General features: G+C 45.0%; 1 protein-coding gene across 1 annotated transcript in view; it reads right to left on the minus strand.

Moving 5' to 3' along the window:
- The window catches only part of Cph (BCL11 transcription factor chronophage), a 32,535-nt gene extending 18,929 nt beyond the window's left edge, over window positions 1-13,606 (minus strand). The window contains exon 1 of the mRNA XM_089592051.1: window positions 13,222-13,606. Within this exon, the coding sequence (XP_089448177.1) occupies window positions 13,222-13,258 (37 nt within the window). The 5' untranslated portion in view covers window positions 13,259-13,606. The remainder of the gene's footprint in view (window positions 1-13,221) is intronic.
- Between the last annotated feature and the right edge of the window lie 1,449 nt (window positions 13,607-15,055).

Genomic DNA, 15,055 nt, shown 5'->3' on the forward strand with positions numbered 1-15,055 from the left:
TTCGCGCACAACTTACTCTTGATTACCATAATATTACATGTACATAAATACACCGTGGTATAGAAATGTATACCGTGTGCATATGATGCAGTACATACAGTAAGCGATCCAAGATTGTTTTCATCTGCAAATGAAGCGCGCGAGAACGTGCAAAGTGTCGCGATTGTTCGAGCGTGTGTATATATATATATTTATACACGAGCTGCAGAAAGAAGATGAGCCGCGGCTCGAGAGACAGATGTGTGTATATATGTGTATATCCGTTTGGGAAAAGCTAAGCACCGCCGCGGTGGCAAGAAGAGGCTATATATATATATACGGGCCATCAGAGAGCGACATACTGAAAGGCAGCCGTCATACGGTACTTAGAACGTTGTAGCGTATATACCTGTGCGCCCCGTCCAAGAAGGAGGAGGAAATGCTCCCACGCTAGAAGTTGATTAGGGTAGATTCGCCTGGCAGATAGCTACCGCTTCTGCTGCTGCTGGTGTATAAATATCTATACATACACTCGAGGAGAGAAGAGAAGAGGTGCACGCATTGTCCGAGTACATGCACGTATACTATACTTACAGAGGAGGATGAGCGAGAAAATAAGGATGCACATGGCATTCTTCTCGGTATACGAGTTGGCTGATGCCGATGGAAAACGGGTGAAATCGGGGGTGACCGCTCTCTCGCTCGTATGTGTTTGTGTGTGTGGGGGGGGGGGACGCGTGAAAAGTGGCGTGCGGAGAAAAGGCCAGGAGCAGGAGCGACGGACAGAAAAACACGGGCAAGAGCCGGCGCGCATGGTTATGAAAAATATGAAATCTCGTTCTCACGGGCGCCCGAATGAATAGCCGAGGAGTGAGGAGAAAGAGAGGCCCGTCACGTATCGTGGGAGGATCTCGGCCGGGGCCTTTTGTTGCGTCCGCTCTCTCGCTCGTGTATATGTATACCATGCACCCACACACAGAGAGGGACAGCTCTCTCTCTCTCTCTCTCGCTTTTTTCTCTGTGCTACTGCGGCTGGCCGTTGAAAGGAAGGACCGTGGTGCGGCAGGTCCCGGCTGACCTGTCCCCGGCTCGGGTCATTCGGGGCCCATTCAGCCGGAGAGAACCCCTTTCGATTTTTTTCGATCAAAATAAATCGCGTCGTGCGTGGGGATACGTATATACACACACACACCTATTCTCTGTGCGTTCGCCTACAGTTATGTTTTTCTCTCCCCGTTCCGACGGTCCAGCTGCGCGGAGGCTCTCCTTCCGTTTCGATACCGATGGCTACTACTATACGTGCTCCCCACTTACTTTGCCGTGCTATTATAAGAAAAAGGGGAAAAAGTCTCACGGCAAGGGGGGAGAGCTCCTTTTTTCCCGCGGGCGTGCGAAAATGCACGCGCTTTCTTTTTACGGTAGCGACGACGGAAATATCGGGCAAGGCTCAACAACGCTGCTCTATGCACGTATACGAGCAAGATCACACCTTGACTTGGACTTCCGCCTAGTGGTTATTTATTTTTTTTTTATTCCGCCTTCGATTGCAATCTCTGTGAAACGTTAACGCACCATTCTCTATGATTTAATTGTACGTTGTGCCTGTAAAATTTGGTGCAAAATTTCAGATGTCCCTTCGACTCTTATAGATATAATAAAAATGCATCACTGATTTTTTCTCGTCATTTAAATTTTTTTTTTTTTTTTTTTTTTTTTTTTTTTTTTTTTTTTTAACAAATACATTTATGCACACACTTGTGTGAAGGTAAAATATAACTACTTTGATTTTTGTTGCAAAAAGCATCTTTGGAAATTGTAAAATTTTTTACAATTTCCAAATGATTGTATTGATAAGTAATTTTAAAATTTCAATTGACTAATTTACGTTTGTTAATTTACAATACTATTGTACATTCGTGTTGGCCGTATGAATTTAAGTCTCGATCTCTTTCTGGTCATAAATATGTGTAAACTCAAGAACAAGTCCTTCGAGTACACAATAGTAATGAGTGAAAAAATAGATGGCTATTACTTGTTCATTGAAATTAACTCGTAATAAATTTAATAATTATTTACTTTCGATGAAAGTTGCTAATTATTACTTTACTCCATACTATTACAATGATTGGGTACAAATTGAAGTAAACTCAGCACAAAATTACTGTTATTTTTTAATAGTTATAATTTAAACGTACTACAATATTGATAGTATTAAATTTCATTTAAAAGTAATACGTATAATTATTTTTGTTTTTTTAAAAAACTTTTCAATTAAAAAATAATAATTAAATTACTTTTGTTGACTACAGTATTAGTTATTCATTTTATTTACTTTACCCAATGTCATAATAAATAAAAAATAATTTTAATTCAAATTATTTTGAGAAAAAACTTGAGATCTTAATTATACTTGATTACTGTAATTAAAACAAGATTAATCAAGTTTTAGGAATGACTTATTTTCAAAAAGATTTATTCGTCGCAACTTGATAAGAGATCATCATACTTCATGGCTCATTCAAGTATCAAAGAAACTACAACTTCATAATCGATATTTACACACACCCCCCTCGATTCTGATTTTTTTTATCAGACTGATACTTTCCCTTTAGACAGGGTTTACTTTTTATACGGTGCAAGTTGATTTCGCGTATATATTTTTTAGGAGACAAAAAATGTATCACACGAAGACAGAACCGAGGTCAATACTATACTACAACTATCAATCTGCTTTACAGAAATATGTTTTCTCTGTATCTTGAACGATTTTTTTTAACTGTTAATAGTGATAAATGCACTAATTTTTTTTATAGACAGCAATAGTAAATGAAAAGACTAAAGTGTTGTTGTCTTAGTTGATGACAGTTGTCTTTAATTCTTCTGTGAGCTGCATATTTTTTTACTAACATAATCGGAAATAGTAATTTTTCTGTCAAAGGAGTTTACTTAAAAAATTTTTGGTTTCTACCAAATCGTGACCTTATTCTTCGGAAATTAAATATTTATAAGTCACTTATTCGAATACTTTGTATGAAAAAAAAAAAAAAAAAAAGAAAGAAATACGAGTAAATAAGTGTAGTTCACTAAACTGTACGTATATAAAATATGTTTATTTGACCACTTAATTATTAATATTTAAAAGATTGTAATCAAAGTACAATAATTACTTGTCTATTCATATTCTCCGAAAACATTTTTCTTTAACCAGAAATAACTTTTGTGAAAATAAATTAAATTTAAATTACATCTAATGAATAGTTTCCATAACAATAGTATGCTTTTGTCAGTTGCACTAATTAACACCACTGCAGCTACCGTTCAGCTATTCTATAGTGTAATTCTTTTTTTCTTTTTTTTTTTTTTTTTAATCTACGTACCTACACAAAACTGTAACTGATTTTTTTTCAACTACTTAATTAACCACGATTCAGCTCATTACTACAGCCACGTAACAATACTTCATGGAAATTCATCGTAACGAGAATGTACCCAATGAATAATCCAAAGGTCAAGCAAAACCCACACTTTTGAGATAGCCCACAAATCGAGGTAGTCCTTTTCTATCCCCAAGCATTGATTTCCCGGATAATAGAGGGGAGGGTCGGCGTCACAATGACTCTTCCCGCGAACAAACAAAATAAAATAAAATAACAGCAATGCAGAACAATGATCGAGCCGGTATGCCTGCCTCCATTGATTGCCAAAACAAAAACCCCTTGGGCTCTGTATACGAACGAAACACATGACAACGAGAACAACGGCGAGCCACACGCATAGAAGTCGGCAGGTGAAATCTGACCACAACGAAGTCGCGGGGGCGAGAAACAACAACGGCGTCAGAGCTCACACCGCGCCGAAACAACTTTTTCCGGGTAACAAACGCGCCTACACCATGGGTGGACCAGGGAGAGAAAATCGTGCAGTTCAGCCAAGCTGTCAAGGCAAGAGGGGGAGGGGGGGCTTTGTTACAGTGTCCGGCGGGCTGCTTAATTAGAAACTTCCATGGCGGCGTAGGTGGCGGCCGCCCGTATACCCAGAGCTCGTTACATTATTCAGGCCGCGCGCGCGCGCTTTCGCGAAACTCGCTCGTGCGCGCACGACCGCGCGACGCCCCGGCGAAACTTTTGAGCTCTCTTACTCCGATGGGGCCGAGTGCCGAATCGTGTCGAGCGCGAAATAATTAACGAGCGCCGAAAATTTTCAGCGCTACCCGTAACCTTACTGTGCACACGTGGGTCGCGGGGGCGCGGTTCTCGGGTCGCCACCGTGGAAGCGACGCGTGCCACGGATTCCCACTGCTGGTCCAAATTAATTCGATGCACACCTCGGCGAGAGACGCACGACGTATCAACAACGCCTCCTTCGCTATACATATACAGCAGCATAAATAAATATCAGTGGTAAGTAGCGCGAGAGTCGTATAAATCATGTGCGACCAGACAATACCACATATGTGCGCCGATCGGGAGATGCAGGCGAGAGGGAAAAATTGAAGAAAAAAAAATAAGGAGCTAGAACTACCCCCTTTTCAGCTCGAGTCGTTACGCGTCGCGGACCTTTCTCTTTTCCGCTCCAGCTCCGAGGTTCACCGGTGTCCCTCATCGTGCGCCACATTTCTCGGTCCCATAATATACCACCAACCATCGACGAACAATATAATATTACGTCCGTGTCGGAGGGAGAGGGGCGAAACGGGCCCTCCCTCCTCCGTGGCGTTGACGATTGTTAATTAATTTGCCGTAAAAACGTCCCGCGGTGCTATTCTCGGGCCGCCGACCAATGGGCTCGCGGTAACGTCCACGTGAAAATGGCTGCCGTTTTCAGGTCCGCTGCGTCGTCTACGTGTGTATAAGATACACGTGCACACGGGATGGCAAGGAAAAAAAAAAAAAAGAAAAAAAAGGCAGGACGTGATTAATCAGGAATCGACGACAATCGATCGAGTGTTTAGTCCAAAGACTCGTTCGAGCAGACATCCTGCGCGTCCAGACCCACAGACGAGAAAATCCTTGCTTCCGTTGTCGCAAGATTGTCGCTTCATCGTACACCTACCTCCTGTAATTACCTTATAGGATTTCGCCATAGCATGATCGAAAAATTAAGTTTCTGGAGGAGATGTTTGAGGAATAAATTTTTGTTAAAAGTCGTCGACGACCAATTAACCTTTGACCTAAGGGTATCGGGGAAGACAAAAAAAAGGGGAGGTGCAAAAACATAGTCAAAAGGTACACAGAAGAGGAAAGAAAGAGGTTCTGTCGTTACGGGGCGAACGAACCCGCGAGCCACTAAAACACGGATATATATATTCAACGGATCCTCCTTCACGTGTATATGGTACATTAGCAGCGCGTATGGTGCACGGGTAAAGTATACTCCCTCCAAGGCCGCATTGTACGGTTCCTCCATCCTCTGCATGGCGCTTTCCTTCTTCTTTTTTTAATTACGCGTTTCCGGCACGAGCCAACTAGAGAGCGTTCCCATGGCGTTTCTCCTATTTCTCGACGCCGCTTCCTCCCCAACTACGCCTACCACTGTACAACATGCAAACGCTGCAATACAAGAGTAGATTACCTATACGTATGGAGCATACAAGGATTTTATTGGGCTTAAAGGTCAAGGAACCAAAAATAGCCTTGACAAAAAGTATCTCTGTGAAAACAACTAACAACATTTATGCGATCAACAATGAGAGCACTGGGCTTGTTCAACGTATTACATTAATAATTATTGTACAATTTCAAAGGTGAAACAAAAGCAATGACAGTCATACATAAAAAAAAGGAAAGAAAACACAAAGTCGTAACGGTGTTATAACCGAGTCAAATGAAGTATATACTGATAGCGACAAAAATATACAATGCGTACTGATAACTGAAGTTGATAATCACGGGAATAACAAAAAACGTGCATCAGGTGAATCGTTTCACGAAGGTATACACGCTCGTTGCGTGACATTATTTCATGTAAATAACCCCGTGTACGGGGAAATGAGGGAAAACCATGATACGTTGTATCCCCTGAATTTGGGGCTCTTATACGTAAAAGCAATGTCTACTTATTTTGGGTCTCCTCTGCCATGTATTGTGTATAATATATGCAGAGGCACGTAAATGACACGCACGCGGGTTATCCATTTGCCCGAACACGATGCCCTTCGTTTTCTTTTGAGGAATTTGTTTTGTTTCCCCTCCCATACGCGGGAATGTGCGGGCGTCTTTTCCTGCTTCTTACGCGCACGGGCTGATGACCAACTCTCTGTTTACGCGCAAGAGTACATGCTCGAGAATAAGTCGTCCAGTCGTGTGTACAATACACGCGCTATAGCTATGGGAACTAGAGGTCAAGCGTGACACCTTTCGGCCGCGAGCCCCGTTGTACACAATGGCTCTCCGAGGCCTCGTTAACTTGTCGCGGTGTGAACTTGAGCGGGGGGGGGGGAAAGACACGCACAATTTTCAAGAAACCTTGAGTGTACGTACACTATTATTACGAAGTACGGGCTTCACAAGTTACGGTCAAAATCGTTGACGATGCGTGTATGCATTCCAGCCTGAATGACGATAAAACGATACTATGTATATCTATGGCATTCCAGAAAAAAAAAAAAAAAAAAAAAAAAAAATGAAGGAAGGAACCACTGCATTAATGAGAACATAATATATTGTATTCACAGCCTTGAAATACACACGTATACCCAATAACCATGATGTCGACTAAAAAAAATCTACTCGAGTGGGTACACCTAATGTGAGAGTGGGTGGTAAGAAAGACACACCGCACACCTAAAAAAACCGACTGTTTACACAGTTGAATTGCGTGCTTGACAGTTATATAGGTATGCATCCCTACAATGCGTAACGTATATTTATAATACAGCCGTGTCAGTCAATTGGGAATTCATATGGTCGTATAATGCACGGTGGAGTAGCGATGGGCAAGAAGCTAAAGAAGAAGAAGAAGGAAAAAACGAGGCGACCACGCGAAGGGTCCGTCTCACGCATAAATGTACTTATGTAGGTATGGAGAAGTAAAGGAAGAAGAGCTGGCGGGGGCATCGGCGATATGTGTTGCACGCTTGGACGAGGGATTTCCGCAGGGAGAGAGAGAGAGCTGAGGCACCTGAGAAAAAGTGACCCTTGGTCAGGTAGAGCAGTTTAACGTTGTGCACAGGTACATAATAGGCAGACGGACAAGGTGAAGCAGGGAGGAGGGCGACAGAGCGTACACAATACCGTAGCAGATTAGTCGAGAGCGCAACACATATTTATATACCTATAGTGGGCACAAGCATCAGGTATTTCTTACACATTATGTGCGCGTATATATACGGCATGTGTTGGCACCTTATATTATAAGGGAGGGTCGGTGGCGAGCTCGGACAATATGCCGGACAATGGGCGTCTGGAAACCGACACTGCAAACACCTATAAATTTCCCTCAACCAGTGCCCCGATTCCTTCCTTCCTTCCTTCTTTTTCTCGCTCCTTTATATCCTCGAGGATGCGGCCACTTGGCTTATTACGTATACATTATATACACTATGTGCGCACATGTATACACACGGACGGCGAATAAGGGGACGATCCGACATTAGGCATCCTTTGCTCGTGTGTGCGTGCATGTGCCGCGTGCCCGATCCAAGGAGGAAGAAAAAAAAAAAAAAAGAGAGAGACACGGCAAGGCGATAAACACGCGACCCGTCCTTTCACCGAAGAAGGGACAGATTTGAATATGATGCGCGCGTGTCTCGTTATGTCATACCTCTATATACGCGCGCTTGTATATATTATTGTGCAAAGAGGGATGCGCGCGCGTGCATTGTTTTGAGCGTCCGCACACGCCAGCCTATACATATACACACACCATCGGTATTGTATGTACACGCATTAATACCCACTCGGGAGATGTATGCAGGCTTACGACGAATTGGCTTAGGGAGTGCCGACCGAAATCGCCTTTTTTTTTTTTTTTGGTCCATCCCTCGTGTTTTCGCTTTGGTTTTTTTTTTCCCTTTTGGTGTATTACATCAATTCATGTGTCATTGTCGCTCTATAATTGTTTTTTTTTGTTTTGCATTGCTTTCCTCGATGATATAAACGATACCGTATTGCCAGGTTTTATTTTTGTTCTATTTATGCAGTAACGACGCAATAACGCGCAATCTCGGGCATTTATCTGGTCATTTCATTATCGAGCGGTGGACGGTTCATCGAATCACGTGGTGATGCTCCCAAGAAGAGGAGGAGGAGGAGGAAAAAGTCCAATCTCGGCTGGCGAGGCCATTTCGGGTTTCATCGGTGCCATTTTCGCGACTTTAACCCCTTTTTAACGGGAGCCAGCAGTGCTTCCCAATAATCCCAGGTTGCGATTGTCTTCGAGCAAGAGAATGAATCCGATGGAGGTATATATGTACCGGCGACAGTCGTATTTCAGGGTAAATTGCCCAACAGCAGATTGGATGGACGATATACTGTTGTTCGCTAACAGACGGCGGGGGCTGTACGTGTACGTACATCGCCGACGGTCATTTCTCGCCAAAAACAAGACATCAGCCCTCGCACCACCACGGGTGGGTGTATACACTCGCAAACCTAACCACCGACAAGCCAAGGGATGGGGAATCTTTTTTCCTCGGGACAGGCTTCGATTTATCAAGTTCGAAATCTATTTGTTTTCTGCTCCCCGCGGCCTCTGTGACTTTTTCTTCCTTTCTTTTTTCACATCTCTCTCTCTCTTTCGGTAGCCGATTGAAAGATGAAAAAAAAAAAAAAGCTTGGTCCTCGCGATTTTCAGCCACCGAGTGAACTACACCCGAAATTGTAACGCTTCGCGTTAATTGCTGATGATAGGTAGGTATGTACACCTGAGGTGAAAAAAAAAAAAAAAAAATCCGAGGGGCAGCGACGAAGCTGCGTAAATCACCCAACGTTCAAGAGACGCTTCGTGGCCATTTAAATATTAACGCCGACTCCTCATAAATTATTTAAGAGCACCGATCAAACTTTCTCGCTCCGTTTATGAATTATTTATCAACGACAGGTATACAAGCGGTGGTTACACCTATATTGTATATACATATTATAATATGCGCTTTGTTTTACTTTGGCAATTTTAGCCTTTCATTTTGACCCGTTGTACACACAACTATTATTACTATTATTGTACGCACATTCTGGAAATAATATACGCTCGGACCTCAATCTTTGGGTCCCAAAGTCCATCGAGTGAGGCGTCGTTTGGCAAAATCCGTTTGAAAAATGAGTAATACCCCCTCGGCCCGGGACGTGCGTACAAATGACATCATATTTTATTATCTTGGAGTAGACAATCGTAATACTGGAAAAATCTTTCGCACGCGACAAAAAAAAAACGAGTCAAAAAGGCGGAGAGCGACGAAGTGATTCGAAGAGCCTCGCGTAAACCCACCCACACGAGAGCCGTGTACACACAGATGTGCGCACAATTCGTAATCGGCGTAAAAAAAAAAAAAAACACATTTTTCCTCCGCCTGGGCTGATCTGCAGCCAAGGTCGCTCGGGTGTCATCTCGGGCTCGCACACACACGCGTCCTCGTCATCGGTCATTTGCAAATTATCAAAAGAGGAAAACACACTTTGCCGCAGGCCAACTGTGCAGCAAGAAAGTCGCGCAATAAAACACACACACACACGTACAAACGAGCGGGAGGGAAAAAGCGAGCCGTGCCACTTTCCTTATCGGCGACTCGGCGCGTGAAAATCCGCGACTGCGAAAAGAAGAAAAAAAAAAAAAAAAAAGTACACCGCGACGCTGCACCCGCATGATATACATCCATACCTGTACTCTGCCCGGATAACCTCTTGCCTTTTTTTTTTCGTGCGCACCAACAGCGTAAATCAATTATACGATTAGGTACTGTACCTTGCACACGTGTGTAATTTGCTCGTTTGTCTGCACAAGCAATCTACGATCAGCAGTGGGAGCTTAAGAATAAAAAAATAAAATAAAAATAAAATTTTCCAAAGTTAGGTACAAGATGTTTGCAACGGATGACTTCACACGTCACGATAAGGCACTGCTCTATTCGCGCATTATTCAATGTACGTATATCTCGGCCCCTGCAAAGACTTTATTCAAAAGACACGCACACACACATACAGGGTATATACGTATTATACTTGAGTACAAGTAATCAAGTAAGTAGTATCAACACGAAAAATTCGGTACGCCCGAAGGTGAGCGAAACCCGTGGCGTGTGTTGTTAAGCACATGTTTTGTTTGATCTGCTTATCATCACTTTTTGCGCGCTTGTACCTCGCCCGAGAGACAACTATACGTGGATGGTCTCTTTTTGGCTGTGTCACGAGCGCGGCTGTAAACCGTACAACGGATAAAGTTCCGTCGAAATAAATAAAGAAAAAACTGTCGGTCGCAAGGCATCAGCGAATTTCCGTAATCCAGTAGCGCGCGTCAACGCATCGTCGGACGGGAGTTTTGGCAGTGGCAGCAACGTGGCGCCACCTCGTCTAGCCGGCTCCAAGCATCAGCCGAGAGAGAAACAGTGCGAATGATCCGAGCGAGTTTTGCCGGCTAAAATATCCGGGCAATCGGGAAGCGTATACAATAATTATTCGAGTAACATTATATATGAGTTCGCTTCCGTACCACTTCCGAAGTGGTCGGCTTTTTTTTTTTCCCAGCGGACGTCGTTGTTATATGCACCGAAGTGTGGGAACCGAGACGGCAATTAGCCGTAGACGCGAATTTTCCCCCCATTTCTTTCGCAGACTCGCGGCCATATCGCGGGCGCAACATCGTTACTGTTCCTCCTCCTCGTCGCGAGTTTTCCGTGTTCCTTGAGAATTCCGTGGGCACCGGGCGCATCTCCTTTTCTTTTTTTTTTGTTACTTTTCTTTCTTCGCAGTTTTTATCTCACTCGAGTGCAAACAGTGGGACCGTTAATTATTTTCGTTGCCTAATTGATCGCGGTTACCGTGAGCTTCGTTTATTAGCCAAATGGTTTACCTACGCACACTCAAGAGAAACTCAAGTGTCTATGTAGAGGTACTACATTTGTATGAGAACATTCTTTGGACATGGAGACGAAAAATTTAATTGTCCGTTGTCTGCAGGTGTTGTATTTATCGTTTCGATGATTGTCAAGTATTTACACCGGCATACACACTGATGGTAGAAAGGATCATTTTTACAGGTGAATCTGATCCTTCGAATCTTAACAAAAGTGACTTTTGATGATCCTTAATACTCGTTGGTCAGCTATTGATATATTATATTTTTATTTCCGCGAAAAAGTTAGGGTGCATAAAACAGCCTTAACTTTTTAAAATTCTTTGAAAAGCACGATGCTGGAAATATATATCGATCAAAACCTTTATACCACTCGTAAACCAATCATTCAAACGCCCCAAAAACGCAATATCGAGAAGTCATTCGCAATTAGCCGTATGGGGAAAAAAAAAAAATTTCGCACGGCTCGTTTTTCTTCATCCCCAAAGCAACACTTAACTCGCAATTAAAACGACATCCTTACAATAAGTTGGTCGCTCTTTTTCGAGCCATGTATAAGAGGTGGCAAAAAATGCCCATACCTCGTCCTCGATTTTTTGCCCTCGCATCGCACCCTGTCCGTCGGCGCCTCTCTCTCTCGCACTTTTGACTGATTAAGTACGCCGTACCTGGGCGCGTGCCGCGAGAGGAAGAGGGTCCCTGTCTCTCTTTGCAGCGACACGCGCCCGATCCAAGGAAGAATCAAATAGTCCGTCGTTTTTTGACGGCTCGGAAAGAGAAAAAAAAAGGAAGAAAGAGGAGCGCGGCTCGATGGCACACAAGAGGAAGCAAGCATCGCGGCATACAGAGAGAACTATTGCGTATATATACACGGACACGGATCATAGAAGGAGGATAGAGGGAGGGGCGTCCGACGGACAGCATCAAAGACAGAGGGGACATATGCCGCGCACGTGTCGAGGCGTAAAACGCACTTTTGTTTGCTAAATATCACCCATTGAGGAGGTGAGTGCCGCTCTGCTCGCTCTCTCGGCACTTTGTCGCGGCCTCGTATATATAGGCATACCTTCAAACGAATCAAATTCGCGCACACCGCGATCGAAGGATACCCCCGTGATTTTTAATTGCCGCACTGCTCCAAAACGGGAGCACGGGTGTTTTTTAACGTACAGACACACCATAATACGGGCTGCACCTCTTTTACGAAATTCCACCAACAATATAGGTATAATATCTATTCGGCCGAGACGTTGACACTGTGACTGAGTAACGGAAAGTAACAAACGAGTCATCGAGAGGAGGTGACGAAAATCGTCGTCGACCATCGCCTTTTTTTTTTTTTTTTTTTTTTTTGTTACAGACAAGACAAGAAAAGACGACTCACCACGACCGTGCCATCGGAAGTATGATGCCTTTTAATTTCTCCGGGCGGCTCTCCTCTGTCGCAACCACGTACCGTTCACGCGTCATTGTTAGTTTTAGCCAAACGATCCTATATACGATAGAGAAAAAAACACCACCACAGATTGGCCGATACGAATTTTGCAAGGAAAGGTCGAGAGCTCGCGGAGTCTTTCCACGGCGGCAGCATCGCGCAAACTAAAGAATATCGCGGTTGTAATTAAGAAAGCCGGGGGGGGGAGGGAGGGCGCCAAGAAGAGGCTGGCAGGCGGCCGAGAGACGGAAAGAAATGCGGAGGAGGAGAAAGGAAAGAGGTACACAGAGAGAGAGAGAGAAAGCGAGGGGGTTGCAGCACGGGGGTGGAAAAGTCGGCTGAAAAACGCGCGCATGACAATGCCCCCCCCCCTGCCGGCTCTTGCAGCCCCTCGGAAGGAAGGCGCGAGTGGAGAAGGGGCCGTCTAGGGGGAGACTAATTAAAAATTCCCGCCGCGGTCCAAGACGCTGGCTTTTTCTACTCCCTTAGCCCGATATCACGCCAACGTGCCGATCTCGCCGCTGTTCGCGCAAACACCTCTTCCTCGTACGATTCTTCTTTTCTCCCGCGAGTCGTGTGGCTCTTATCAGCCGCGCTTGTTTTTCGGCGGGTGGAATTCGTGTCGACTTGTTTAAACACATAGAGAGAGATACGCGAGTGTAGAAACAAGAAAAGAAAAAAAAAAAAAAAAAACGCGCAATAACCAAGTGCCGGAGTGTTGGCGATACATATTTGCCCATAATTATTATTTGGGACGAGCGAGCGATAACGTGACGAAGCAATGGACAATCCGTACTCACCTTGGGCGATTCTAACAGCTGGCATTTTGATCCTCATGGTGGCTGCTGCGATTATCACTGCTACACCGGTGCACTTGTACAGTTGACTCGTATACTGGCAATTGTTGCAATAGTAGTAGTAATAACAGTAGTAGCGTTAATTAACTAGTAGTAGTAGTAGTAGTAGTAGTCTCGGGTGCTCTATACTGGCTGATTGTATTTTTGGCTTCTAAAGGAACTCACTGGCTCGACGGCGATAACAGGTGTGCGGGCGTAAACAAAACTATATACGAAGCACTGCGACGAGGGTATTGCAGGGAAGGAGGGATGACAAAAAAAAAAACAAAAAAACAATTTGAAATAGGCGAGAGGAAGAAGCTGTCGGAGGAGGGAGGAGGAAAAGGAAAAAAAAAAACAAGAAACTAGAGTCACTCGGCAACTAGGGCCTTCGTCTTTTCATTGCACCTCACTTGTTATATGTATATATTTGTAGCTGCGGTGGTGTATACAACAGTTACTCTAGTCGACAACAAAAACAACATCGGCATCCACGACGCGAAATAATAATAATAATAGGTATAGATGACGAAGATCGGTCCGCACTTTTAGGGGCTGTGCAGGTGCAAAACGTCAACTATATGTTATACCGTTCACGGTCGTCGTCGTCGTCTGCAGCAGCGTTCGCCGGCTCCGCGATCTGGCGCGTGCATCCGTCGTGGGCGCCGCAGCATCTGAATTCTAATGCGTTTTGTTGCGTCGCGGCGTTGCTGCCGGTGATCGGTAAGCCACACGCGATCTATATACACACGAGGACGATCAGTCACTGCAGTTGGCCATCACTCGCGTCCAACATCCTCCACACGTTGGTCATCCGAACTTGACTCCGTATACTCGTACGTGTGGAAAAAAAAAAAGGAAAAGAAAAAAAAAAGAAAGGAAAGGAACAAAATAAAGAAAAATCGTCCGAAAGCTCGAGGGCGGGGGGGTCGTCCCAACAGCGATGAAAACGTCAACACGAGAGCTTATTGCGATGCGCGAGTATGCGGCTGGAGTGGTGGGTTGTAGGTAACGAGATGTATTTTGTATGCGTGGGCTGTTGCACGGGGCGACTACACTCAGGTCCAGCATGGGCCGTATCTCTGAGTGGACTGTGGCCGGACGCGGGCGCGCGGCGGCTGGTAACCCGGCGCGCCGTCGGGACCTGGTCGTCGGGGCAGCACTGTGTGTGCGCGCGGCTGCCGCCTCTCCTGTGGCTCTGTTATACGGCTATACCTCTTCTTGCCTTGAGCTCCGGCATATAGCGGACTACGACGGCGGCGGCTCGACTCTCCGCGCGCGCACGCTACACGATACCTATAATACTTGGCCACTCGGTCGGCTCCGGAGCACCTCGACGACGGACGATCGGACTCTCGCTCTCCGTGCTCCTCTGCTCGTAGGGTGCTTTTCACCCCTCCGGCTACGCCAGCCGGGAGGGGGAGAAAAGCCACGGGCGCGCAGACGCTGGTCCATGTGCTCGCTTCCTCCCCCCCCCCTGCTCCGATACTTCCTGCCGTATATACCGCGGCCAAAGATATACGTATTATATACATCTCTCTACCCACCGGCGCGGTAAGGGGGGGCACCGCGGACCGGTCATCCCTGTAAATATACATATATTTAAGAGCAGTACTTATAGCTCTACATCTTGAATGTTTTTGATGAATTTTGTTATCTCTGGTGTTAATAACTGTCGAGTTGCGTCCTTGCGGAGACGTTTTTTCCCGGAGCAAATGCAAACACCTCTCGTACGCGCGGAGCTCGCTTTTGTTTGGTCTTCGGCTTCGATGGTTTTCCGCCGATGTTTGCGCAAAAA

The sequence above is a fragment of the Copidosoma floridanum genome, unplaced genomic scaffold (assembly GCF_036245765.1).
Source record: "Copidosoma floridanum isolate Cflo_tuat_1 unplaced genomic scaffold, Cflo_Japanese_pri ptg000014l, whole genome shotgun sequence".
In the NCBI taxonomy this organism is placed as follows: domain Eukaryota; kingdom Metazoa; phylum Arthropoda; class Insecta; order Hymenoptera; family Encyrtidae; genus Copidosoma; species Copidosoma floridanum.